The sequence below is a fragment of the Athene cunicularia genome (genome assembly GCF_003259725.1).
Source record: "Athene cunicularia isolate RWA chromosome Z unlocalized genomic scaffold, athCun1 chrZ_part1, whole genome shotgun sequence".
NCBI classification, from domain to species: Eukaryota; Metazoa; Chordata; class Aves; order Strigiformes; family Strigidae; genus Athene; species Athene cunicularia.
In genome coordinates this window covers 25,817,142-25,844,931 of record NW_020799142.1, presented here as the reverse complement: position 1 = coordinate 25,844,931, position 27,790 = coordinate 25,817,142, and the positions used below count along the sequence as shown (strand labels likewise).

At 41.3% G+C, this 27,790-nt stretch overlaps 1 protein-coding gene across 12 annotated transcripts in view; it reads left to right on the top strand.

Moving 5' to 3' along the window:
* UNC13B (unc-13 homolog B) overlaps window positions 1–27,790 on the top strand; it is a 214,126-nt gene that overhangs the window by 95,465 nt on the left and 90,871 nt on the right. For 10 of the 12 annotated variants that reach the window (XM_026865696.1, XM_026865703.1, XM_026865704.1 and 7 more), the window contains 5 exons: window positions 18,840–18,886; window positions 24,445–24,523; window positions 25,297–25,302; window positions 26,223–26,297; window positions 26,795–27,014. In XM_026865696.1, the coding sequence (XP_026721497.1) occupies window positions 18,840–18,886; window positions 24,445–24,523; window positions 25,297–25,302; window positions 26,223–26,297; window positions 26,795–27,014 (427 nt within the window). The remainder of the gene's footprint in view (window positions 1–18,839; window positions 18,887–24,444; window positions 24,524–25,296; window positions 25,303–26,222; window positions 26,298–26,794; window positions 27,015–27,790) is intronic. The other 2 variants (XM_026865705.1, XM_026865695.1) reach the window with 1 other exon arrangement.

The following is a 27,790-nucleotide window of genomic DNA, read 5'->3' as shown; positions in this document are numbered from 1 at the left end:
AGAGACACATTCTCAGAAGCAAGCAATAATGCCATGTTTAGGTATGATCCAACCCAAAATTACATCTAATTATGTTAATTAGAAAATTACATGCTCACCTCCAGAAGTCATACATCAGCAAAGCTGGCAATAACCCTTCATGTCTCAGTCAAGCCTTGTTGTTAAGATTCTTTCAGCAATTAATGTGTTTAAAAACGCTATAATATTCCCAGGAAGAGTGGATGTTTCAGCATGCAGAGTGCTGGGGCGATGTTGCTATGGCAGCCTTAGCCATGATTTCTTTCTCTTGTTAATGCCAAAACCTTTTTTTCCCAGAACATCCTGCATTTTAGATATTTGTATTCTTCATGTTTAAATAGTTCTTTATAAAGTAGAAAGACCATTTATCGGTCATTTTATTGCTTTTCCTAATGTAATTGCTAGTACATGTAATTCAATACCACTTTGTGTGGAAGATACTGTAAATATAATTTGATCTAAAAGACTTCATTCAGTGCCATGGTGCCATGAGTCAGTAGCCAGAGAGACTGCTGTGAAATGTTTTTTTTCATCATAGTTAATTGGTTTTATATCGCTTTGGTGACTCTGAACATCACATCTACCCTGGAGCACCAGCACCTTCTAACATGATGGTGTGGGGTCAAGGTGTCTCAGTATTTCCCTTACTGTGATAAAAACCAGACAGCCAGTGAAAGGATAAACCTTTCTCATTTTAGCAGAGATTTAATGGAGATAAGGCTTGTGCTCTCTCCCTAGTCTTCCACTGCTCTCTGGGGCATTGCTGAAGGCACTGCAATACTGCCTTAGTTTTGAATCACTTCTGTCCAGTGGCTCACAGAAGTGAAGGTGCTGCTCAGAGGGGGCTTGCAGCCAGCTCTCCTCTTTCTGGTGAAGAGCCTGACCTTCCCCAGAGTGCTGTAAGTGTAAAGTATGACCGATCCCCAGCTGATGAGCAGAGATCTCATAATTCCTTTTTATTCCTTCATGGAATTTCTCATGTTCTTTTTTCTCACTCATTGTCACCACAAATCTGTATGTCTGGAGGAAAAGTAACTTACAAGGGTATTTCAGAAGTGTCCCTGGTGACAAGGTAAGCTGTGCAGCATTTGTGGTAGCTCACCTGTTTCCCCTGCTTATAATCTTAATATGTCAGTTTTGTGCTCATGTGAATAGCAAAACAACCCAAGCATCCCCAAGTAAAGCCAGTGATGTCTTCCTCCTGCTTAGCTTGAACCTGGCTTCCTTTTGGGAAGTCGGGAACGTAGAAGTGGTAGTACCTGTGCTTGATGCTTTTCAGTCTACACACCCAGAGACAGCTGTGCTGAACTGAGCATGGAGTTCTCCCAGGGGAAAATGCCAGCTAAAAAGGCAGTCAGAACAAAGCTTTTGGAGTTGGTGAGAGCTTACAGTATCTGGCAGGATACCAGGATGCAAATACTCTCTCTTTCAAGACCTCATTTCTTGTTATGTGTTAATGTGACTCCTGATGTGATTCTGGAAGAGAAAAAGACTTCAGCAAGGACTTGCAACCCCATCAATTTATTTTTTTTCCCCATCTTGAACTTGCATTAACTTTCATTGTTGCTTTGTCTGTCTGTGCTACAAAGAGGCATGACCCTAACACAGTGATTAGAGGAATAAGGGATCTTTATAGGGGACAAGTGGTTGCAGAGTACCTGGTCTGGAACAGTGGAAGGGAACAGGAATGCACACACAATCCTGGGTGGAGAGGAGGAGCAAAGGCCCCTGGCAGGAGATGCAGAGGCACTGTGGGTCCAGCCCATAGGATGAAATGGGTGAATACCCACAGCTCCAGGTCTGAATCTGGGTCTGGGGTGGCAGAAGGTGGGGAATGGAGAGAGGAGGCCTGTGGGAGAGGTGCAAAGAGGGCGATTCTCTTAACCTGCTTCTTGGCATTCATGTAAGTGGGCAGTGGTTGGCTCTTGGTGGAAATGGAGATTTCCATTCACTTCCACTCATTGTAGGAGAGGTAGAGAGGTCTCCCTCAAGCCAGAGCTGCTGTCCTCATGATTTGCTCTAGCCTTGTTCCCAGCCTGGGAGGAAACAGTTTCTGTCCCTTTTTGGGCAAGCTGGAACAGTATTGCTGGTATTTGAAATCAAAGATCTTTCTTTTTAAATCTCTAATGAAATAAATATTTCTGTATATCTAATATACATGTTCCACAAACACTATATATAAAAATAAAAATGACAGCATTGTAGTGTTTGCACTGAGCTGCCTGCTTTGGAACAGCTGCAGTCCTGCAAGTAAGTGTTCAGCAGAAAAAAGTGTTCTCTGCAACAAACTGCTGCTGTCGAGTGCTACAAAGGAAATGAGAGCAAACTCTAGCTTGAACTGATTTATTTTTTTAAACTAAAATGATGATTAAGCCCCTCAGATACCTTGCAAGTTGCATGCAGAAGGAAGCATGATGAACATTGAGCTTTCTGAGGGAATTCTTGCACAAGCATGTGTAGGCTTTTCTCCTAGTGCTTGGGTTCGATATGCTGGAAAATTTTTGAAGCGAGCATCTCTGTGTGCTACCCTGAAGTAACATGTGTAGGGAGCCATCACTTGTAGAGCTGCCCTTCTTGGCTGCCACTGAATTCAGGTGCTTGCTCTCTGAGGGATCACTTCTTAATACTGATACAAAAGTGTTTTTCTGGTGTTAAACACCAGTTAGCCATTCAAGTGAAAGGAAAGTTGTGCAAGAAGAGAGCTTGAGCAAATATGTTTTAGGTCAACCCTGTTCCATGAGGGAGTAGTTAGATAAGAAAGACATTAAAAAGAAAACCTGATTTTTATGGATTAATGGCCTGAAAATTCTATAAAATTAAAACTTGTTTTCTTTAAGAAAACTGAGAATGAATATAACAAGGAATTTGTTTAGCCTACACAAGGGCAGATACTGCCTTTGGTATGGAGGTTCAACAGAGATGCTGGATGATGTGCCTTAAATCTGAAGCCCAGATGCAGCCTCTGCTTATATATATTAATTAGCTCTGATTATTGAGATCGGCATTTGCAAATGCAGCTTCCTCCAGATCAAAACCCACTCTCTCATTCCCTGTCCCCAAAGTGAAACAACCAAGATACTCACCAGGGTGAAAATGCTTGCTAACAGAAAAATGCCGGTGGCAGTGTAAATGGCTGTCAGATGGACCTGGAGGATGTGTTAGGGAGGGTTTCTGCACTGCGGCAGCTTGGGATCAGTGCAGGTGTAGAAACTTTGAGTTACTACTTAGTGAAAATGAGCATACTTGCATGATGTCTGAAGGAGGCACCAGGTGAAAGCTGCTCTGAAGCTCTGGAGCTGGCCCTTGGGCAGCAAAGTCTTCTGAGCCTTAGGTCAAGTCCTCATTGCAGTGCAAACAGACCTATTGTAGCGTTCAGTCCTTTGCTTAGAATAAGAGCGTGAAGTATTTGGGCTCAGCACCTGATCTGGCATTTTCTAGTGGGTGCTGCTGGGAAAACATGTGACCTGACTTGCAGAAGACTTCATGTTTACAAAGATCACATTAGGAGAGCCAAGGTTACCAGACCTCAAAGAAGGTGAGAATGGAGCAGCAAAAAACATCCTGGTGTGAACTGTGACACATTAAGCTTAAAACAGCTAAACCAAAACCAGTGTTAGAAACCCTGTTCCTATTCCTTTCAATATGACAGAAAACCTTCCTGTGCAAAGCTGGATGCACTTGGCAGGATTTAAATTAGGCTGAAAGCTGCATGTGGTGATTATGTTTGTGCATTGTGGATCTTAAAAAAAATTTTTTTACAGAACTAGGCAATCATAAAAATGAAAGACAGTTATTATAGGGTTTAAACAAGTATTTGAGAAGAATATGTGCTTTAGCAGCAAGTCCACACTGAATTGTGAAAAACTTTGGCACTCCAGTCACTTTGGCTCTATGAGGACTTCTGTATGGGTCTCTGTCTGCCATACTCTCTGGAGGAAAAAGCTGATTGTGTGTTGCTTAGTGAGTACAGCAGTGAAGACACATGAAAGTTTTGAAGTAGTTAATATAGGGGTTTTTTTTCTTTTTTATTTTGCTCTTTACAGAGGGGATTTAAATTGGGAAAATGATCCACTGCAAAATCTTGAGGGTTGGAGTAGAAATGACGTGCAGAATCTTCATGCTGTCAGCTCAGCCTGTTCGTACATATGCTGACTGTGGCATATTTAACTGCAGGTTAGCTTGGGAGCTTGAAAGCTTTGAGGTTTTGAGGTTTTTTTTTAGTGTTAGGTAGCAAAATATTAAAATAGCAAAAAGGTTTTACACTTAAAATCTGTTGTCCAGTCTTCCTGACACTTTACATCACTTCATGCAGTTTTTATGGGATAGCTGGTGTTGTGCCAAGTTCAACTTGATTGCTGCTTTGCTTTGCTTTGAAGCGAGAAAGGATGAAGATTGTGGACTTGAAAGGAAAGGAAGTGTGCAAGGATAGAATCCCTAATAATTGGTAGAATTATGTTTTCAGGGGGTAATTAAATCACACGGTGCACCATTGCCAGGAGCTCAGTTTACAGTAATTTTGCAAACCTGGTAGAAAAACGGAATGGCCACAGAATTGCTTTTTTATTCTTTCTTTTTTTTTTTTCCTTTTACTTTGTTGGATAGAAGAGGGAGCAAGGAACACACATTTTGACAAAGAAGGACCTAATCTGGGGAGGCGGCCAAAACCAAGACAATGTCTGTATACTTTAAATAGGACATTCTCTTTCTGTCTGCTTTTACGTGGATGCTGTTTTTTTAATTCTGATGCTTAAGTTACTTTGGCTATTTCTATCTGAACCAAACTGTAATGTTTTTTCCCCTCTTTTGGTAGCTGCTTCGTGACAGAATAAAAACTGGATGAGAGTTGTGCATTGGGAAGTGATTGATGTGTGCTTGTGCAGCTTGTAGCACTATGAGAAATACAGGTGCAGCTGCTGATGATGTTTGCTAGAAGTAGATTGAAAAAGCAAGAAAATGAAATTGCACTTGTGCACAGAAAACCTGTTGTAAAACTGTGGGGCAGGAAGCAATTCCGGAAGCAAAAACTCCATTTGTTTCTACGGGACAAAATGAAGAGGCTTCTTCAAGGCCAGATAGATGAGAATCCAAACCACGCTCATCACTGCCAGCTCTCCCCGGTGGAGATTGAAACAGACATGTTTGTTTGTGGAATGAAGAGGAGCTCTGCCAGCACTGAATTTTCCACTGCTGGAGGGGACTTTCATCAGGATGGAGCATGTGATTCCAAGGGAGTGAGCGAAGTGTGTGTTGGTGAGGTGGAACTAAACTGGGATGGCTATGTAAAAATACCGTGCTCGGTTCAACAGAACAAGAAGGACTTGCAGGGAAGTTCTTCTGATGGTACGATGCAGACCTCTGCTGAAAGAAAGAGCAGAGCGTCTGAGGGGCAGGACCTTTCCTCCCTGAGCATAACTATGAACTGGAGGGAAGTAGCTGAAAAGCAAGGGTGCTTTCCCTATGAAAAGATCACTGCATACAAGAGTCGTAGACGGCAGTCGAGAGATCGCTCGGCCGATGTGGTCGATTACATTGTTAAAGAGCTCCAGGGAATAAGCCGCATCCAGACAGAGATTGCAGAGCTCCGGCAGCACCTCACCTTGATAAAAGGCTCTGTGGATGAAGTGTCGAGCTGTGTGGATACAGTCTTGAGTGAGATAGAAGGCCTGCAAGGAGGTTCCACTGGCAAGAGCCAGGGTACACATGCTCGAGAGCCAAGTAGGGAGGTACACAAAGAAGAACCAGTATTATATTTTTATGGCATCCCAGAAAAAGATGGTGAAAACACAGTAGAGCTTATCTGCAGCTTCTTGTCTGAATATCACTGTTTTAATGGTATCCAGTGCAGTAAGTATATAAAAGATGCTTATAGATCAGATATTGGTACAGGCAAGCCACTGATGCCAAGACCAGCAGTTGTGAAACTTGTCAATTGTGAACAGAGAGACTTTATTTTACAGAAGTCTATCCTTCTGCAAAGCTCAGGGGTCCAGATTGTTACCAGTGAAGAGCAAAAGCGGCAGAATGGCCAGAGAGGCCGCAAAACAGATTCAGTCTCTTCACATTCTGGCTTCAAGAAAAATCGCAACTCAATGAATCCTGATGCAGCTCAGAGAACTGATGCAGTTGGGCACCTTCGAACGGACTCGTGCCAAGTTAAGTATAAAAGCACGAGTAAGAAATCACAGTGTGTAGGAGAGAGACTTGATTCTGTGCAGAAGTCAACCTTGACTAAGAAAAGCAACTCAATACCTGAAACTGGGAAGGAAGCACAAACAGTAAGCTGCAGTGACCAGCCTTCAGGTGACAGTGACATTCCACAGACCCTTTCTGAACCTCTGCAAAATCCACAAGTGACCAATGTGGCCAAAGTGGGTGGTGGAAATTACTGCTGCTCATCTGATTCTCTTGGTCAAGCAAGCCAGATGTGTGCTTCAAGCAACGACAGTGAGCACAGGCTTGACACCGAAAACATCACTGAGAATTGTTCTCCCCTTCTAGATAAAGATGAGGGGAAAACCACAGAAGAAATTGAAACAGACTGTGATACCCCATGCAAATTTACCAATGTGGAGAAAGTTGATACTCAAAGAGAAGATGTTTCTAGTGGGGTGACAACCATTAGCTATGATCATACAACGGATGAAATGGCTGATAGTAGTGACAGCTTGAAAGATATGATCCAAATGGACCTGAATGATCAAGATCCAACTGATCAGGTCTTTAGGGATGTTCTGGAAAATTCCCAGTATTTCCTTGACCATTCCCGGGATAACATTGATCTTGTAGATATGAAGTTTTACACTAATAAGCTTGGCAAAGCTATTAATCACTTCAGGTCTGCTCTGCAGGTGGTGTTTCACAAACTGGAGACAAGCGATTCTGAAATGCTTTTGGAAAATGATAGTGGCTTACAGATGGATGATGACAATACCCTTATGCTGACCAGTTCAGGTATGTGTGGCAGCTCTGACAACTTTGCAGAAACCCCTCCTAGTCAGTCCTCTGAGAGCCAGGCAAACACAACTGTCAACAGCGAAGCATCTGCTCAGACGCAGTTTGTTCCTTCCAGTCTTTCCTCTGTTCCACATGAGACTCCTGTTTCCAGTCTGATGCCATCATCTGACTGTGAAATGCCCGCTGGGCAGCGCTCACCTCCTGAGGAGCTTGGAAGAGATGTGAACTCTCTACCTGAGCCAGCGAAGGAGTGCAGACCCATGAGCCTTGACAAGGTGTGCGCAGAGACCATCTACCTGAACAAATGCATCAACAATTTCAAAAATGTGCTGAGAGAAAAGAGACAAATGCGTAGGAGACTGTTAAAAGAATTAGCGCAGGAAGGAAACTGGATTTCTGCTGATGAAACAAATTCAGGTAAACTGAAAAAAATGGTTTTAACATGTCAAAATCTGGTATTTGTGCAGCCAGTAGCCAACACCTCATTCTGTGAGAGAACAGTTTATTAGAAGTTGTGAGCAAATAGTTATAAAGACAAGTACACTTACTCTGTATAACAGTACTGACCAAAAAACCCTAAAATTTATTGTGTAACACATTGAAATGCAAGTTAGCAAGCTTCACCTCTTTTCTTTTTTTCTTTTTTTTTTGAGAGATTTGCAGTGCATCTTCAAAATAGCAGGTGTTAGGGGTTTTTGTCATAATTCGTGACTTGGTTTCTTGTTAAATAGTTAAGATGTGATAACAAAGTGTGCATTTGAGCTATAAGTAGCCAGATTTGCAGTTTTGGGAATTGAGTGGATCCAGACTTTAAGTGGCTCTATCACGAAGTGGGAGTTCTCAGTGTTTAATCACTGCTAGTTGTTATCCTAGTAGAGACCTTTAAAAATAAAAATAAAAAAGTTGAGACCTGTGTTTTGGTATTGTTTCTATAACTTGTCCATGAGATGAGAAGTTTTCCATTTCTGTGGAGCTACATCCCTTATTGCCAGCACAGATAATGACCTGTTTGACCACAGCAGATGTGAGCTGATAAAGTGTTAGAGTAGTGTTGGTTAACCCTTTCCTGAGGATGTGGGAGGTAGAAATGACTGAGGTGTTTTGATGGGATATGTTTTAATAGGCCTTGATTTGGTAAAATAAAACCTAACCTTGAAACGTAGGTCCATTTGCTCCTTCCCTGTCCAGGCAGTGAAAAAACTTTCTTGGTGTCATCTCTGCCCAATTTACTGTACAGTTAATGGAAGAGGCTTTGTTTCATGAGTGGAAGATACTGGAACTACAGGTTGAAATCTTTACATCCTTATTGAGAAACGTCTTGTATCAAATATTTTGTGCACTTCTCTCCTTGCAATCATGAAAGCTAGTCAGAATAATCAGAGTGCTCTTTTTACCACTGGAAGATTTGTTTTGCTCCAAGTGTCTTTTCCAGTGACTGTGCTTTTGCTGTGAAGAAAAAAATCTGTCAACTGGTATTTGTCTTCTGTACCAGTGACCTTCTCAGTTATGCAGACCACAAAGCTTGTAATCAGCTATTTGCTTTCTTATTTTGTATTAGGTCCTTAGTGTAGAGTTGATCCAAAACAATAGGTTTTTTATGAGGGAAACACTAGGGTTTGTTAGCAAGCTTGGCACAAGATACGTATTTTTTTTGTGTTTCAAGGGAATGTTTAGATTACTAAAATATAGATAATACAGACTAAACTGTTGTGGTGGTTGTTTGTTTTGGTTTTTTTTAATTCGGAAAGCTGTTTTTATTTTCTGTTAATTCACTTAGTTTTTTTATTGTTGTTGTTACTGTTTGTGTAGTGCTCAAGTCCTGGACATGTGTCCTAATTTTAGGACCTGAGGGAACGGGCAGTGGTTTGCATTAACATTTGCTAAAGTGCCACAAAAGTATTGAAATAACCTATTTCTGAATGTGAGAGGAGGCTGCTCACTCAGCAGAATTTGATCAGTGCAGGCATGTTCACAAGGCAAGAAGCAGACAGAACAGTTAAGGAGGAGGATGATCACAGCTGGACTTTGGTATTTTAGATCTATCTCCAGAGTGGATTGGCAGTCCTGAGCCTCCTTCATTCAGTTCTCCTGAACATCATCTAGTGATGTGACAAAGAGCTGGTGCTCGTGTGACATTCGTATAAAGGCATACCTATATGGTAGATATGACAACTGAAGTAAGTTTGGGATGAAATCATAATGTAGGAAATGAGCTTTGAGAGACAGGAGGAGCCTAAAGGAGTCGAGTGTAGTGGAAAACACTGTGAGGGATGAGAAAAGGAAGGGAACTTGGAGAAAAACCCTGGAGGAGATGTGAGGAAGCAAAGCAGCCCAGACCATCAGAACAAGTCAGGGAAACTGGGACGGGAAGAGCACGCTTGTCTGACATGGAGGTTGAGGGACATAGTCAAAGCAGCAGTGCTCATGCAGGACGGAGCAAGCAAGCAAGGAAGCAGTGGGTGAAAAACTGCTTGGCAGTAGCCAGGGCGAGAGATGAGGATGACAGTATTGCCAAGGGCTGTAGTGCAGGGCAAAATTAATGATATAATATTTCAGTTTGACATAGGGTTGTTTTGGCATGCATTTTCTGAGAAAGTGAAGCAATAGTTCTATGTGCTTCTTTGCTGTACTTGGAATAAATTTGAGCCAGGCCCTAATTTCCTTCCTTTGGAAAAAGCATCACACTCAGAATGCACTGAAAGGTTGTTGGTTTGATTTTTTTTTCCCAGCTGCAGATGAGTCTTTATGTCTTACTTTAAAAAAATATAATTTGTTCTTAATAGGCTTTTAAGTTCCCGGGTCAGGTCCACTGAAAACCCAGTCCTGCCTGCTGGCTTTTTGATTCTGAGCCTGAACCACTGTATTACTCATGCCCGCTTGAAAGTTCAGTTCAAGGTATTTTATTAAATGTGTTTGGCAGCAGACTGCAGCAAAGGAATGGATGATAACTTTGAAGGTGTTGGTAAATCTGTGTGTTTTGGTGAATCAGAGATGATGCACTGGCATAAAGGTTTAAATTATTTATAGTTGCACGCAGATGCAAATTACCAGAATAATTTAGAACTTGGCAGATGCATGTAAATAATTGTGTTTAATTCGAAGTCAAAAGAGAAAAAATAAAATACCCTCTGAAAATCTGAGCAAGATTTTTAAAGTTTGAATTGGGAAAAAAGAAAAAAAAAAAAGACTAAGATAGTTTGATTTCATGCATGTTTAAAAATAGTCCTGAAATGGTAGAGATTTTTGTTAGATGTAAGTTGACTGCTGAAAAGTGGAGTGATGAAAGAATTCTGTGATAAGGATTTAACCAAGTTAGACACTGTTGATGGTGCTGTGAGCACACCTGTTGTAATGAAACATAATCAGAAGATTTTTCAATCTTAGTCTGCAGTTGCTCAGAGCTTTGGCAAACTTTATAGTTGGCCTGAAACTGTCCCTAATGGCTTTAAACTGAAAGGGCTCAGAAATCAAATATAGGTATGAAATTTGATCCAAAATAATAATTTTTTTTTTCCAGAAATGAGTCTATGCAAGATTTATTGCTTTGTGTTTGTATAAAAGTAAGTTTGACCTATATTTGAGAAGCTCTAGTGCCCTCAGGCCTTAAAATTTGGCAGTGCTAGTCTGTGTCAAGCATTTTTCAGTGGAAAATCAGCCCCAAATGAGTGAAGTGTATAAGCTTTTGAAAAATGTGTAGTTTGCATATGCTCACTGGTAGCTTGCTGCATTGAGCTCTTGCGCTGCCAGAGACTCCATCTGTCCGCAGTGTTTTCCAGCTAGGGGCTAAAGCAGGGCTTTCCCTGCTCAGCGTGACTGAGAGCTGTGGCAGACCTGAGAGGGGACACCAAGTATGGGTCTTCTGCATCTTCTGCGGTCAGAGACTTCACAGGAGACATCAGGAAGGAACCTGGTTCAAATACAAAGCAGTTAAAAACACCAAGAATAAGGGAAGCCTGGATCTGTCAGGGGCATACAGAAACAACTCCAGGGACCAAGTCAGGAGAGATTGGCCTTGGGTTTGAAGGGTTTGGGGTGACTGTGCAAAAAGAAGGACAAAATCAGAGGACATGGGAGTGGAATTGGGGTTGCCTAGGTGAGAAGGTTTTGCTTAAAAGAACGGGACAGGCAGGAGGATAGGATAGACAATCAATGTAGAGGGGAACAGTCAGAAATGTCTGTGCCCAAAAAAGCTTATTCCTATCTGAGTCTGGGATGGACCCAGATTTCCTCAGCTTCTCCAGGTTGGCAGGTCTGTGCAGAGCTGACTGCAAAACATGGCACTGCTGCAGCCCCGGCTTTTGCGCTGGAGACAGCAGCATCCTGACGCTTTGCATTTTTCTCCTCGACGAGGACCTGCAGGGTGGTCCGGCGGCTTTCCTCCCTGATGAGGATCCATGCAGACATGTCTTAAGGTGGAAAGTGGAGGTTTTATTTTAGCTACAATCCAGCCCTTCATTTGCGAAAGTAATTTGACTTCTCCTTAGTGATTGAGTTAAAATAGCTTCTCTATTTTCCTGTCTTAGTGATTGCATGTGTGTAATTACACCCATATAGACAGTAAGTTTAAAAACTATTTTAGCTTTTAAACTAATTTGAGTGGCCCTTGTTGCCATGAAGATATTCCTTCCCTTCCACCTTTCATATGCAAATGAGTAATATGATTCTTCTATGCAGATACAGAATTATCCGATTGGAAGACTTAAAAAATATCATGTCTGTACCGGAAGTTTTGAGTATGACTCTCATAACTTTACTAGCCTTAAAATTGCCTATCCATAAACATGAGATTTAGTGTAGGAGGCTTCTGGATTTTTTTTTTTTTCTCGGATGAGAATTGCCTAGATTTATAAAACCAGAAAATATCTCTCTGCATTATGGTATTTGCAAAAGCAAAATGTGTTCCGTGGGAGCTACCAGTTTCCTCGTAATGGGCAAAATGTGCAGGGGGCGAGGAGGGAAGGAGGGGGGATGCTTCAGATCCAGGCAGTGGATGCAGTCTGGGGGAAAAGGAGAAAAAAATCTGTTCCTCCCTGTAATAAATACAGGTTCTCTTTCCAGTATGGTAAATAGCAGGTTCAGTTCTGTATTAAGATTACATAAAATTCTTGAGTTAATAAAACAGTAACTGTAACTCTGAAAATCAGCTCTCAAAAGTGTATGTTCTAATGCATGTGCAGTTATGGATGAAATTTGATTAGTTTAACTGGAGATTAATTGGTAGAGATTAATTAACTGGTGTATGTCCCAGGAAGCACGTGGGAAAACTCTCCGCCACACAAATGTTTTATCAACTTACGGCAAATGTTTACCCCACTTTCTGAAATCATTTTACAGAGCTCATGGCAGAAAGCTGGTCTATTAACTTTTGTTCCTCTCCTTCTTCTCTTTTTTTCTTCACAGAAGGAGGTAGAGGAGAGCTCCAGGTTGTACATGTTGTCCCTTGTAACCAGCATCTCTTTCTGAAACTCCTGTGTGTGCATGCCTTGTCTTCATGTAGCCAATTTGCTCCCACTGAGGCGCCAAGATTCAGTTTAGCATGTTATGGTTGTCAGAGGAATTGTTAACACTGTGTATGAGTTAAGAGTCTGTTCAGTGTGTATTACCTTGTTCAAAGGGGAAAACATGAATACTTGGAGTGATCTCCTCCCTTCAGTGCTCCGTGGGGTGTGTATAACGTGCACAGGCACCACATTAGCAGAGTACAAATTGTTTATCTTGTATTTTCCAGTCTTCCTCTTTATGAATCTTGTTTAAACAAAGTATTTCCTCATTTTTCCTCAGTTGTATTATTTCATTCCAGCTTTCTCTGGTTCATACACTTACAGTAATTACAGCCAAAAGTACTACTATGGGCTATAATACTGAAATTAAGCAAGACTATGGATGCTGGGAGGTGTCTGCTGCAGATCCCGTGCCTTTATAGCTAGCTATAGACTGCTCTTTGCGTTGAGCAGGGCCGTGTGCCCCATGGAAAGGGCAGGACTTGTCCCTTAATACCTACAGCTTTTGCCTCTCACTCATGGACCAGTTGCCTCTCAGCTTATCACCCTGTGGGCAACAGGTAACTCCTTCACCATAAGAGGATCCGCAGAATGTTTTTGACAACCGCTGTGTAACATCTTAGTTTGTGTTTACAACTGTACCTCAAATAGAGAAACTTCTGGCTCTTGGGTTCTCAACTGTTTTATTTTCTTGAATCTATGCGGTGTGGATTCAGTGCCTGATGTGCTTCTGCCTCTCCCCTAGTTGTATGAATCAGGTTAAATCCAGCTTTCTGGAGTAGGCTGAACGTTTCATGGCTTCTGGGCCTCCATGCAGATCTCATTTGAGTTTGGTAAATTTGCATTTCTAAACTTTCTTGGCTCACGTGTCAGCAGTTTGCTTTTTCAAGAATGCAGAGATAACTGGTGTGAAAGAGTGGGGTCAAATTCTGTCCTCTTCTGGCTTCAGTGCAAAAACACTGCAGCCTCCTTTAAGCTGCTTATCCGGCAGCTGGAAAACCGGTACTGAAAGGCACATCATGTGGAAGGAGCTTCCTTTGGGGCCCTTCAGTAATTATTTAAATGGATGCTGTTGCAGAACACAGTGAATTTAAAATAATCCCTTGCCTTGTTGCAGCTTTGGAATCCATGTAAAACGTAGTATACTTGAGTCAATGAAGATATTGAACCCCAAGACCAAGTCATTTAATTGGGTTGGTTTAGCCCAGTCTGATTCTGCTAATACCCTTAAAGAAATTATCTAATTAGGCATGACCAGAATTTTAATTTAGGCAGTGAAACAGTTGCTCTTTCTTTTAGCTTGATTCAGATTAATCTATAGCTAAATTGAGGTTTTTGAGGTTTTATAATGAAGCAGGGTTATTTGAAAACAAGTTAGGATGATTTTCAAAACAAAGAGTCATTATTGATTTTTTCTTATCTGTTTAAATAAAGCAGCTTTCCATGCTTTACATCCGTTTTTTTATCTAAGAAGATAATGTGCTAGACAAAATACTTAAATGTGGTGGAAAGTTACATTGTTAGAAAGCCTTTTATGTGGAGAGATGGATTTATATGGCGAAGGCTAACAGATCTGGGAACGTTCTTCCTTTTCTTTATGCTGCTTCAGACTTGGTGATTTTTGTATATTTTTTTTAAATGTGTCTTTGTCCATTTTATGGACTTTCTATGGTCTGTCTCTTCTGCAGAAGTACATAGTTGTTTGTTCTCTCCATTAAAACACCTTGTATATGAGATAAATTGTGAAATTTACAAACTGCCGTTCAGTTAAATGACTTCTCAAATTACTTGTAAGCCTAGTTGCTGCTTTTCCTGAGTAAGCAAAACTTCTATTAGTTTCCTTTTTAGGCTTCACTAAACATTGCCATCTGTATAACTGAATACTGTGCCATAAATGATCATGTCTGTTGACTTGTTTAATCTAGGGTATTAAATTTATGCTACTCTGTCACTGGCATTATTATGCTAACTGGTTCTTGGTTGATAAGAAACTTTAATTACTTGGAGAAGACCTTTCAGCAATTGATTGCAGCATGTGTTATTGTGAGTGAATATACTGCATTACTAGGGCTGACAAGCACTTTCCCAACTGAAGGTATTTGTTGGACAGTAGATGTAGAACTGTCATCCATCAGCATCAGGAAAAAAAAAAAAAAAAAAAAAATGTGATGAGCTGTTTTGCTTGCTTGTTTGCTTGTCCATCTTTTCAGTGCTGCTTTATGTGCTTACTGGATGCTTTTTTAAAAAAAAAAAAATCAGACTGGTCTGGCTGCTTTGAAGGAGAGATCAAGTGACAGAGCTGTGCAGAGAAATGAAGCATAATCCAGCAAAACACTTTGTGACATAAAACATGTGGATGTCTAGGTGTTAAATGGGTCTACTTTCCCATTGCCCTCTCGTTTTTGGGGGGAAGGACTAAAAGTTTCACAGCTGTTACAGTTTTCTCATCTGCCTGTCATTTCTTCTGCTTGCCCAGGCTCTAAGCAAACCAGACTATTGTCATGGGCTGAACTCAAGCAGATCCATGGCTGGTGACAAGACCCAGAGCAGCTGAGCCCTCCTATGTCCTGGTGGCAGTGCTGCCTTCAGAGGGTGGGAAACTCCCCAGCTGCAACAAATCCATATAAACAGCATTGCTCTTTGCCTTCTTTAAATGAAGAGGGATATAGGAAGTGTTCCTACACACAACAGTGGTGTAAACTATGGACTGCTTTGTTTAACTGGCACTCCCTGAGGTGTCTGGACCCTGTTAACCCTCATGCCAACACTTGCAGGTAATGCAGCCTCTGGTTCTTTTCACTACGTATGTCAGTGCAACAAGGGACTGCAGAGGACTTCTTGGTGACTGCAAGCATTCTGCCACTGTGTGATATTGTGCCATTGCCTCATATATAAACTACCCGATTTCCTCCTTTAAAACTGGTTGGGTTTGGTATTTGCTTCTCCTTTTGAAAGGCTTCTGCAGAACTGCCATGGTTAGACACCTCTGAATTTTCATCTGTTTATATTTCGCCACAGTTTTTCCATGCAGTATGTTCTCCTGTCTACTGAATTAGCACAGAAAAAGGTTCTTTTTGCTAGAGTAAGCAAGCTTTCCTGTTCTCCCCCTATAGTATTGTGTTCACATCCTCATGCTGCTTTTGCCATTTTCCTTTGTGAATTCTTTTTACTTTGATATAGAATAAAAAAAAATTGTATATGCCTTTCTGAAGGAGTCTTGCCAGCACAGTACAGAGGTATTTATGCTTTTATTTCTATGGAGACATTTCACTGGACATACTCTGTGGATGATGTTCTCTCCTTACATGGCTGTATCATAGTGACTGATGGCCAATGTGATGACTGGTCCGTTGTCACGTGCTTTTCTCCACCAAGGAACGCCTTGTATGCAGTCAGATTCACAGCAGGCTTTGGGGCTCTGACCTTGCCATTTGTACAGTGTTTAGTCCTCTGTTGCTGCAGTCTTCACTGCCATTAGTTCTTTCCTTTGGGCATCTGAGTTCTATGTCAGTAATTCTCCTGTGTTTGTCATGGGCGGATTTGATCAGCAGATCCTACTTACGCCCACTAGCTTCCGTATTGTGTTGTCCATGGCTGGCTCCGTTACAGTTACTTGTTTACCCACCTTAAAGCTCCCCATCCAGCCTTATTAACATCACATAGCATTGCATCAAAAATTTTTTTGTTAAAATGAAAATTCAGTTGATAATTCATTTTACAGTCTAAAGAAAAATAGTTGCTTTGTCAAAGTACATTTTCAAAACTGGTGTGCCCTGTATTATTTTTTTTTCCTGTTTTCTGATTGTGTCTATGTTGATTCTTTCCTTCATGTTTGCTTTGCTCTGAAGCCTTTCAAGTTATTGAAGCCAATAATGAAACTACGCTAGTCTAGATCACATTGCCTTCCTTCCCCACACACCTTAACTGTGGGTACCACACTGACTCTTCTGTGGTCTCAAGTCATCAGCCCATGGATGATGGATGTCAGGTGCTGGTTCTCTCAGCATTTGCTCAGAGAGAATGTTGCATCTCCTTGCTTTCAGCAGGTGATAGCCCCTGTTTCCACACAGCCATCACTGCCTTGCCCCTGCATCAATATTGTCCCTTAGTGAAAGCTTTCTTTTCTTTTGTGCTGTTGTGCCCAGATGATTTTTAATCTTGACCCTAGAGAAGCTCTCTTTCTCTTTTTTTTTTACATGTCTAAAAGTCTTGGCAAAAGTTATTAAAATAAATGAGCAGAAGTACAGTTTATCTGGACTCTTGGCAGTTTTTACTTGTCATGTCTCAATCTGGTTAATGATGGAGGTTTGTTTCCTGATGGTGGTTTCTGCCCATCCCTGCATCCACACTCCTGGCTGTTCTCTGTTGACACATGGTTGCCTGTAGGAAATGGTTATTGCTCAGTTAGGTAACAGCTTTCCCTGAATTTTTTTTGCTCAACAGAGTTCTTGGTGGTTTTGTGGTGTCCAGACTGCAGTATTGCCCATGCTATTTCTAGTCTGTTAATGTCTCAAATATTGTCCGCTTACATTTAGAGTTTCTCAGATAAACTGATTGAAAACCCTGTTGGAGTAAGTCCTTTTACCAGCATATGTTGCCATGTTTGTGTGTGTTATTCTCAGTCGTTCAGTACAGCTGAATCGACTGGTGTCAAGCTCAGTTCAGCACAAAACATTATTCCATTTTAGGATTGCTTTCTAGCCACAGCTCTTTCAAGAGTTCAAAGGCAAAGGTAGAGGTGTCCTCCTGAAGGATCTAGTTGCACTTGCTTCATGAAATCTTCTCTTTTGACCAGCAGTTGATTTAGATCCTTCCAGAGGAAATGCAGGTTTCAGGCTGAGGTGTTTTAGAAGCCCAGCTTGGAGTGGAAGTGCGTAGAGCACGATCCCTGCAGGATCCTGGTGTGCTGCTCTGGCTGTGGGGGAGATGTGCACCTGTGCTGGACCATGGGTCTGCACTCCTGCCTGCTCTGCAGGCCTGCATGGTCACGTAGAAAAACTGGAGCGTCCATTCAGTTACGGATAATGTCATGTTCATGCCTGTTTAAAGATAAAATAATAAAATTTATGTACTCTTCAGATCTGCCTATTCCTGGAGTTGTGTGACTAACAAATAGAAAGTTTGGACTTTTGCTGCCATACAAGTTGAGACCTCAAATAGAAACTTGTTTTCCTTTGTTATTTCTGCTCTTCTTGGGAGACCCTGTCTGTCATCTGTGAACAACCTGAGGTTGCACAGCTCACCCAAAGCACAGGACAAAAAAAGAATCTTTCTTGAGCCCTTTTTTCTTTTATCTTGCATAAAACTGGAACTTATTTACTGGCGGATACTTTACTTTATTGTTATTCTCAGGTTGAGTGTCCCATGGTTGGGAAATAGTTTTCTACCGTGTGCAAGTTGCAGCCTCTTTATACTCTTGCTAGACATGATTATCTGAGGTTGCAGTGTTAGCTATTAGCACTGTGTCTTGCTCAGTCCTGTTTGAAACCAGCTTTTCTCTCAGGAACTGCAGGAGAATGTGAACTGTAAGCTGGAACAAAGAGGTTTCAGTTATAGGTAAACCATTTTCCCCTTATCCAAAAACTTTTGTTTCCTCCAGGTGCATTGCAAGTGTTTAAGCACTTCTCAGCTTTAATCATTCCGCTGATGATTTTGAAAGAAACAAAACATCACTCCATAAATACTCTTCTAATATGAACACAAGAACATGATTTGAATTAAAGAATATGAATCCTTACATTTGCAGTCTGGTGTTTTTCCATCATGCTGTGAGATCCCAGTTCACCTACAAACATCTTACAAGTGATGGCCCTTGTTTGACACCTGTTGGAAGTTAAATACTTGCATCTGAATAGGTGGAGCTGCAGTGGGACCTCCCCGCTTAGGGGGCTAAAGAGTCTTTGCACATGAGCATGAACAAATCTCACAAGTGTTTGTACAAAGTTCTCCATGTTGATCAGTCATTTGTGCATTTCATACAGGTGCTTTTAGTTTATAACATCTTCATTATGACCGTGCTCATGTAAGTGGTGACCTGTAGTAACAGGAGCTCTCCAATAACTCATGTTTTTGTTGGGTTGAAAAAAAAAAAATAAAAAATTGGTCTTTGAGATTGCCTCTTCAAAGAGTAGGTACACTGAACAGGCTCTTCAGGTTCCAGTGCTAGGTGTTCAGTGAAATCGCATAGCCTGGCTGTGTCTGTATGACTTGTCCTGACATGTTGGTCATCGGAGGTGCTTGGATGAGTTTCTGTATGCATTTGCCTGCATGCAGTGTGGTCTGTTATCATTCCTCAGAATATAATCTGAATACTTTTTCTGGTGTTTTCAGAAACTAATTTCATATTGTTCCTTTCCCCCATTTAAGGGTCAAGATGAGGCTGATCCATCAAAACCACCCTGGCTCAAGGGAGGGTAAGTGGTATTCTGACACCTTGTTTCCCTGTGTTTGTAATTACAGTGTACTTTGAGGTCTGTCATTCAACCTAAGTAAAAACAGCACTTGTGATATTTTTAATGTCTGTTATCAGGAAAAATCAAGTGCCCATGCCTCACTTAGAGCGAGGCTGCTTTTGTATTTCATTCTCCTCTTAAACAGCTGGAGATGGGCTGTGCAGCTCTTCAGGAGATCTGTGGTTAAGAACAAGGTTGTAGTTGCAGTGTATAATCTGTAACATGATGGCTGCAAGTGTTTATCGCAGCAGTGTTAAATAATCCCTGCTGAGCACCACAGCAAGGTGGATGAGATCCTTTTTCCTGAATCAATCCCTGATGGCACCAGGGAAGGGAGAGAGTAGCTCAGAAAGATTGCTGTGTCTTTTGCTTCTTAGAAGAAAATAGCTTTGGGAAAGTCTTCTGTCTTTGTAGTGATTCCTATGGTCATTGTAGTAGTCAAAACTGCAGTCACTCTGGAAATCATTGCAGTTTGTTACTTTTTTTAACCAGTGATCATCATGCCTCTTCTGCTCAGGGGAGAGCGAGAGGTCATGCGTTCTCTCCACAACATGCTACTCGCAGCAAATGAAGCAGACAAATTCTGGTTGTGTGTAATTTCAGTATGATACTCTGCATAATAGGTGCCAGCATGGTAGCTTCCCTAGAATCCTCGCTGGAAAAAAAAAAAAAAAAAAAAAAAATTGCACATTCTAAAAGCTGCTAGGTTATGTGCCTTGTACATGATTAGGGTGATAGGCTTTGGTTTGGCACTCATTAGGAGCCCACACAGCAGCAGATTTGCACTGAAATCTCAGCAAGAGGTTGGCTTGTTACATGTGTAAGTTAATTCTCATACTACTGACCGAAGCTTCCCTAATAAAGCACAAAGTTAAATTGAAGGCTTTATTATACGGCTTTCTGCTTTTGGAGTCCATTGTTCTGCGATGTCGGTATTCCCACAAAGCGTCCTCCACACCTGTGCAGATGCCCGGAGCTGCCTAGCAACCCTGTGCTTTCCTGGGAAGCCTGGGACTTCACTGAGCAGGCTGCTGGAGAACTGACAGCAGGAGCAGAAGACAGCGATTTATTCTAACTATAAACAGCACCTTTTCCTGCTTTAACAAGAAGACAATGCACTGAATTTATTGGTTCACACACATGAAATGATTTCCCCGCCTGGAAGATGAATACACATACAGTCCTGAAATACTTACAAACGTGTTTTGTCAATTGAAGGCAATGTTTGCTCTAGTCTGTAATTTTTTCCCTTTCTGTGCAACATATAACAAAATAGTCTGGCTAATGCAGATTTGACAAAGTTCAGTTTATTCACTGTATCCCCACATGCAAGGGGTTTCCAGAAAAGGTGGTTGTGGGAGGTGAACCTTTAATTCCACTGTTAAACACATTGTGGCTTACTAGCCACAAAGTGTATTAAAGCATTTACGTTTGGAGTTCTCTCATGTGAAGGTTAGAGTAGTGGTGTCCTTTGAAGGAAGGAATCATCTTCTGTCATTGCAAACCATCTTTCCTTGCTTAAATTTTCAAGATTTAATGGAAGCATCTGTGTGATAAAACTTGTATTAAAAGATGAATACATGCTCCAAGCTATTTTCATTTTCAGCATAATGCAACAGTAGTTCCCTGTCTGTAATCACTGATTTTGGAGAGATAGCTTCAAAAAAAAGTACAATTGGTATTATGGATCAGTCTCTGGGTGTAATATCGTATTTCTATACATTTTATTTATTAGTGTAAATCATCTTCTCACACAGAAATGCTATTCACTCCTCAATACAGTGCTCCATAATAATGCTATAAATATTACATGGATTGCAGAGGAGAGCTACCCTGTTACATATAAAGCTACAGTGTGCATATTGGAGGCACTGTCAGTACTTCTGTCTGTGCAAACACTGTAATTTTGTTAAGTGAAGTAGAAATTGTACTTAAATAAACAGGCTGAGGTAGCTGAAAGCAGAAGCTGAACAATTTTTAAAATTAAGAATTGTTGCTGAAAATTTTTAATAACAAACTTAAAGCAGGTCATCTTGAGTATACAACTCTAGGTACTAGTGTGCCTCTTTTCAGTGGCAAATACAAGCATCTTTCAACTACGTTGCTTTTCTTGTCATTCTGGCTTACAACTGGTTCTGTCATAAACCTCTGTCTATCATAAATATTTTGCAACAAACCAGGTTGCAACTAGATATATTTCTCAAGTACAGTAAGTTGTTTAAGCTCATCTTGAATTTATAAAACATGCAATTTTAATGTTTTTCTTTCCTGGGAAGAGTCAAAGTATCACAGTTTCCTTTCAACAGGATTAGAAGAAAAGTAATCACTGGAAATTGTGCAGAAAAGATGCGTAAATTCCCAGCTGTACCATTGACCTTTAGCAGGAGCGTTGACTCTGGATTTTTTACTTGTGACCCTTTTTTTGCATCTTTTCGGCTTACAGACTCTCCCTTTCTATTTTGCATATGCTTTCGTAATTCAAGTGATTTGACGCAAATCTTTGACTCAAAATTTACCAATACGCTGTGTTGTGGCTCAAATAATGCTGGAATTCTTGTCATCATCTGGGTAGTCTTCTATGACACCTATTTTACCCCAAAACAGTATTACTAGTATGAGAAAGGGTTTGTAACATTAGGGCAGCAGACAAAATACCATGTTTGATCGCAGTAAGACTGCTCTTATTTCTGACAATATAAACACTTTATGCAGATATTTCCTGGTGTGTGTCAGATTTTTCTATAATAAGCCAGAAGGGTTTATTGCAGTGTAACTTGGGCAAAATTTTTTTATTGGAAGTGAGGGTAGCCTCTAGCAAAAACAATGTGTAGCCTCGCTGTAAGGATTTACAGCATTGGAAAACTGTTCTCATTCTTGGCCAAAGATTCCAATAGTTTTAATTAAGTGCTGTAAATCTCCACCTTTCTCAGTCCGAGTTTGTCTTCCATTCCCAGCTGTGAGGTCTAGCTGTCGCAGCTGACTGCGGGTGGTTTGCGTTCGCTGTGTAGGAGCACAGAGAGCCGTGCATGGTGATGCGGTGCAAATGTGACTCATGCTGCATGCAGAGCCGACGCAGTTCGCGCAGCTACACGTGACTGCTCACCTTCCCACCAGCCTTGTTCAGCCAGCAGCAGCTGTCAACTCAGCCGTGGCTCGGACATGTCACCCTCCTACGCACTGTCAAAAGAGTCAATTTTACCATTACATTGCTATAGCGTGTTTTGGTGTGTAATAGACTGTTTCCCTCTTATGCACTGCTTTGTGCTAGGCTGTGCCATGACATCTTTGTCCATCCTAGAGCGTGGTTTGTTATAACATAGTTTTGGTCACCCTGCATGTTGTTTTTCTTTTGGCTGTATTCAAAGGGCGTTTGAGTATGTCCTGCTTGCTGAAGGGTGCAGGTTGCCTCTTGTCACTTACCAGTGACCAGTAAATTTCATGGCACGTACAATTTTGTAGTGGCAATTTGTTTTCCTAGATTGTTTTAAAGAGCATGGAGCTGTGTGTCTTTTAATTGCAGTAAGAACAGTTTGACCCATACTTCATTTCCAGTACTTATAGTGTCCTAAAGCATTTCAGCTGGGTGTGATGTAACAAATCAGCAAAATACTCAGGTTAAAAGTGCCAGCCAGTTTATGATGTAACTGCAAAAAGGTGTAAGCCAGCATGGTATGGGGTGAAAAAAAAAATGGCTAAGGACAGAGTAGTAGAGGTTTCCTTCAGAGTCTCTGTAGCCAATAAAAAGACCTCAGGAAACAGATTCTTAGTGTTAACAAGGCACAAGAGCAACATGGAGATGGGAAGTTGAGTGAGACACATAGGAGCTGTGGGTTTTGCCTGTGAGCTGGGTGCTTATTGCAGTCACATCACAGGCCTGCTCTTGAGTTCTTATGAGGAGCGGCTGAGGGAGCTGGGGGTGTTTAGTCTGGAGAAGAGGGGGCTGATGGGAGACCTCATCACCCTCTACAGCTCCCTGACAGGAGGGTGCAGAGAGCTGGGGATGAGTCTCTTTAACCAATGAACAAGCGATAGGACAAGAGGGAATGGCCTCAAGTTGTACCAGGGAAGGTTTAGACTGGATATTAGGAAGCATTTCTGTCCAGAAGGTGTTGTTAGGTGTTGGAATGGGCTGCCCAGGGAGGTTGTGGAGTCCCCATCCCTGGAGGGCTTTAAGAGTAGGGTCACAGAATCAACTAGATATGTCAACCTGACTCTTAAACAGAAAATCCCTGGAGGTGTTTAAGAGTCAGGTTGACATAGCGCTGAGAGATCTGGTGTAGTTGGGAACTGTCGATGTTAGGTTAATGGTTGGACTGGATGATATTCAAGGTCTTTTCCAACCTAGACGATTCTGTGAGTTTGAGATGAATAGGATTGGTGCAGTGTAGAGAAATGTGTGCTCATTTTCCAACCTTAGCAAAAGCATTATCTTAAGGCCTTACAGGTTGATGTAGTTGATTTACTGGGGGCCTTTAAGCTGAATTAACAGACCTTGTTCAAGCATAGGCTTACCTCCATGTAGTATTACCAGTGAACAGAAGGATCCAGGTACAATTATTTGAGTAATGGCCCTTTTGCTCCATGGCCACTTACACCAGCAAATGGCAGCTCTTGTGTGTAGACGTCTGCATGGGTTGAAATATGGAGCACCATGAACGGTCCCTTTTGTAGAAATAATCTCCTTTCTCCTCAGATGTGAGGTTTTTCCTAATAATTATACGGACCTCGAGGGCCAGAATTAAGTATGTCCTGGCCTCAAATCAGATGATGGGCAGCAGCATCCTGCCTCTGGGCTGTCCACTTTGACATGCTCCCTCCCAGACATAGACACCAGGCAGGAACATCCGGATTGTTGCCTGTGAAAAAGATAAACATCTAATCGTTTTTAGTGTTAACTTTACACTTAAGTATAATCTTCTGGCTGATTTTGCTTCTTCCAGTAAAGCATCGCCCTCTCTACTCCCCCAACCCTAAATTAATTAAATAAAGAGGATGGAAAAAGACTGGAGACAGGATGTTTTCAAGCTTCCAAAGTCTTTCCTGCAATGATGCTCCAAGTCAATAGTAAAAGAAAAAAATGAGCTCTCCCTAATGAACAAAAGGTACTTCTGAAAGCAGAGGCCTGTGGCTCAGTTACCACAGATGAAGCTATGTGTGAGTTCTGCTGGTTCTGCTGGTGGGTATCATTGCCAAATCTGCACCACAGAAGCAGTGGGGATAAGGCTGTCTTCGCCCATCATGCTGGCAGCAGTGACTCTGAAGCACTGGCTGCCCTACAAGCATCTGACCAGCCTACTCCGAGCTTGCTCAGAACTGAGAATGGGAAAATGAACTTTCTCCAGTGTGTTAACAACTTTGGTTTACTATTAAGTTTCATATGCAGTGAACTGAGTCTTCCTGTTCTCATTGACCATGATATTAGCAAGGAGATTGATGTTTTAAGAAAGTTTTTTGGTCTCTTTAATGTCTCTCATTGCTGGTGAGATTTTTAATTTTTTTTTTTCCTCCTGAATTTCCAGGCCTGCAGGTGGTCTCTATGGCATCGATAGCATGCCTGATCTACGCAAAAAAAAGCCAATCCCACTTGTCAGTGATCTGGTAAGAGATTTGTTTTTCTTCTGCCACACTGCCATTAGTGCAGGTGGCTTTACTTTTTGACATATGGTAATGTTCATTGTCACTTCAAGAAGCTGAAGGTTTCCTGTTTTGCTAAATTAATTCTTACAGTAAAGGGTTAGGAGTTGTGCTTGGAAAAATCTCAGTGAGAATGAGTTACGGTTTTGTAGACAGTTTCATTCATTTGGCAGAATTAAGACGTTTTTCATGTTCTTTTTCCTTTTTACTCTGCACAGAATATTTGATTATTTTTAGGTCTGCATTATTTTTAAATGTTTTCCTAAAAATCACATACTTCAGGGAAAGTTACAATGTCCATGTGAGGTTTGGCAACTTACCAGAAGATTGGAATTTCAGAGGATAGATAAATGAGCATATGTGCTTGGATTTTTAAAGCAATTTGCAGTGTTGTCAGTAGGCTTCTGCACTGAGGAAGCACAAGAACCAAGCAAGTAATGAGGACAAGTTTCATATGCTTGTGTGATACGGTGAAATGAGGCTTCTGTGGGACAAACGGGTTTTTGTTGGCTGTGTTCAGTACATGTAGCGATTTCATACTTGGGAGAGATGCTCTAACAGCTGAAAGACTATAGTTTCCATTTCCTATAATTCATGTGAAAAGATGCATGAAATTCTCTCTGTCAGTTTATGCATGGGAAGCTTAATATGTGTCTTACTGCTTGTATCTCAAATCTTTGCAATAGTGGCATTAACTTGTGTTACTTCCTTTGTATGCTTTCATTCTCTATCCACAGGCCATGGTAAGTGGAGCTGAAGGCTATCCACCAAGTCTTCACCAGAAACAAAAATTATTTTACCTTATTTTCCCTCCACTTTTTTGCTTTTTATTTTGAACCTGCAGTATTGCAGTGCATGCATATCCAGCACTCCGTCCTTCTCCATCACTGATGGAATGAACTTTTTCAGTCTGTCTTCAAACTGCATAAAGCAAAGCATAAATGGAAATTTCTCATACGGTTTCATGATTTCAAAGCAGGTGTTGCTAGCTTTTAATTTCCTTCTCTGCCTTCATTTACCTGGAGTGGCTTACTGAATAAATCCTTTGTATGCCAGCGTGAGGTGCTGCAAAGGCACTGTCTTGTGCTCCAAGAGTGCAGAACTTAATTGGCATGATGCAAAAGAGGCTGTTCATTGTGTTCAGTGATGGCCAATGAATGTGATATACCAGCACATTCAAACCTGTGCTCCCAACCCACTCTGTTCTTCTTTTTATCCTGTTTATTTGTAACCCTTTCACTGTCATGTTTGGGGGTGTTGTGCATGTTGTAAAACTGATGAAATAATCTCCTTTTGGATATGAATGAAGTTAGATATAGATGGGCGAGTATCATGTAGTGGCCTTAGGCAATAGCAGAGTTACCATTGCTACCAGAACATAGAAGTGGAGATGTGAACCCAGGTTTCATTGACAGTTCTTACCAGAGAAACAAATAAAATTTTACAGCAGTGAGACTGGTTGTGAGCAGATAGAAAAAAGCTGGAAACCTTTCAGAATATGCATTTTTACTCCTGAGATGTGAGCTATCATTTAAGAAACCAACTTGAATGTAATAGACTGCTGGTTTGGTGTCTGGCCTGACACCTGGTCACATCTCTGGCCATGTAGTGCCAGTGCATTTCTGAATATTGGTGGTGAATAACAAACTTTCTTCCTTCTTAGTCACTGGTTCAGTCCCGGAAAGCCGGAATTACCTCAGCAATGGCCACTAGAACATCTCTCAAAGATGAAGAGCTGGTAAGTGGGAGGGCTGCTTGGCTTCTGTTAACTTTTAGTAAGCAAATTAAGGGAATTTGGCTCTTTGGGATGCAGAGACAGCTTCACAGATGTCTAAAAATATAGATGCAAAGCTTCTTGTATCATTTGTTTAAAGAAACCAAACATGTAAAAAATAACATACAATGTGTCAATATGGTCCTGAAAAATGTAATCTTACCATTTCTTTCTGTGCTATCTACCATGGGGAACAGTGTGTGAAACTTGCTTTATGCAAGATATTCCTCATCCGCAATTCTTTTCTTCCATCTCCTCCACTTTTTTAAATGCCTGGAGAAACATTTTTGGAAGGGTGTCCTCTGCTGCTGCTTGTAAAAGTTTGATAAATTTGGCTACCTCAAATGTGTAAATTTATTGCACTGCTCATGCCTTTTCCCTTAAAACTCATGTGTTAACCAGCAAAAATAGGTTCAGTCACCTTCTTTGGATGTTGGTTTATGTGTGCTCTTGCCTTTCAGAAATCTCATGTCTATAAGAAGACCTTGCAAGCCTTAATTTACCCCATCTCTTGTACAACCCCACACAACTTTGAAGTGTGGACAGCCACAACTCCTACCTACTGCTATGAATGTGAGGGGCTGCTGTGGGGTATTGCACGGCAGGGAATGCGCTGCGGTGAATGTGGAGTCAAGTGCCATGAGAAGTGCCAAGACTTACTCAATGCTGACTGCTTACAGAGTGAGTAGTGGCCAGTGGAGTGCAGCTGCTCCAAAAGTGTTACCAGAGCTTTCCTAAATGCATAGGTGATAGTTCAATGACCAGTGAAACTGCGTTTATTAAAATGACTGTGTATTTTCTGAAAAGGTCCATGGGACTAAAGCTACCCCCATTGCCCTGTGGATGCAGACAGCTCCACTGACGCAGGACTTCTTCATAACACCGTGTTTGATGTAATTAAACCTTTAAAAGAAGGTTTAACTTTTGACTCTTTCATATCTATTTGCTTTTTTGTTTTAGCCCATGTAACATATTTAATTTCTCTGTGTCAGCTCAGGTGGTGTGTTTACTAACATATCCGGCATAGAGGAGAGGCAGTGGACTGTGTGGATAGGGTACTAGTCTGGATATTCTGACTTCTCTTCTGTCCCTCCTGCCCTGGTACCCCAGCCAGGTTGCTTGTTTCAACCATCAGCCTGTTAGTTTAAGCTCTTCAGAGCAGAATGGGATTCCTGCTTAGGGAATAGAGTCCCCAGGCTTAGCTCAGATCCTCTGGATCAAGTGCAGGTTGGCAAGACACTTTGTCTTTTTAACAGTTGGGTCTCATGGCTGAATCACTCTAGAGACCTGAGGCTGAGTCAGCAGAGATGATGGATTGGATAGGAAGGTGTTGAGAGCATGGACAATATTTCATCTTCCTACTAGCATTTCTGTTTATTTTGTTTGTTTATTTTTTCTACTGTGTTCAAAAACTAAGCCCTCTCTTCAAAGAAGAGTGCTTCAAAGAGCTGTGACCA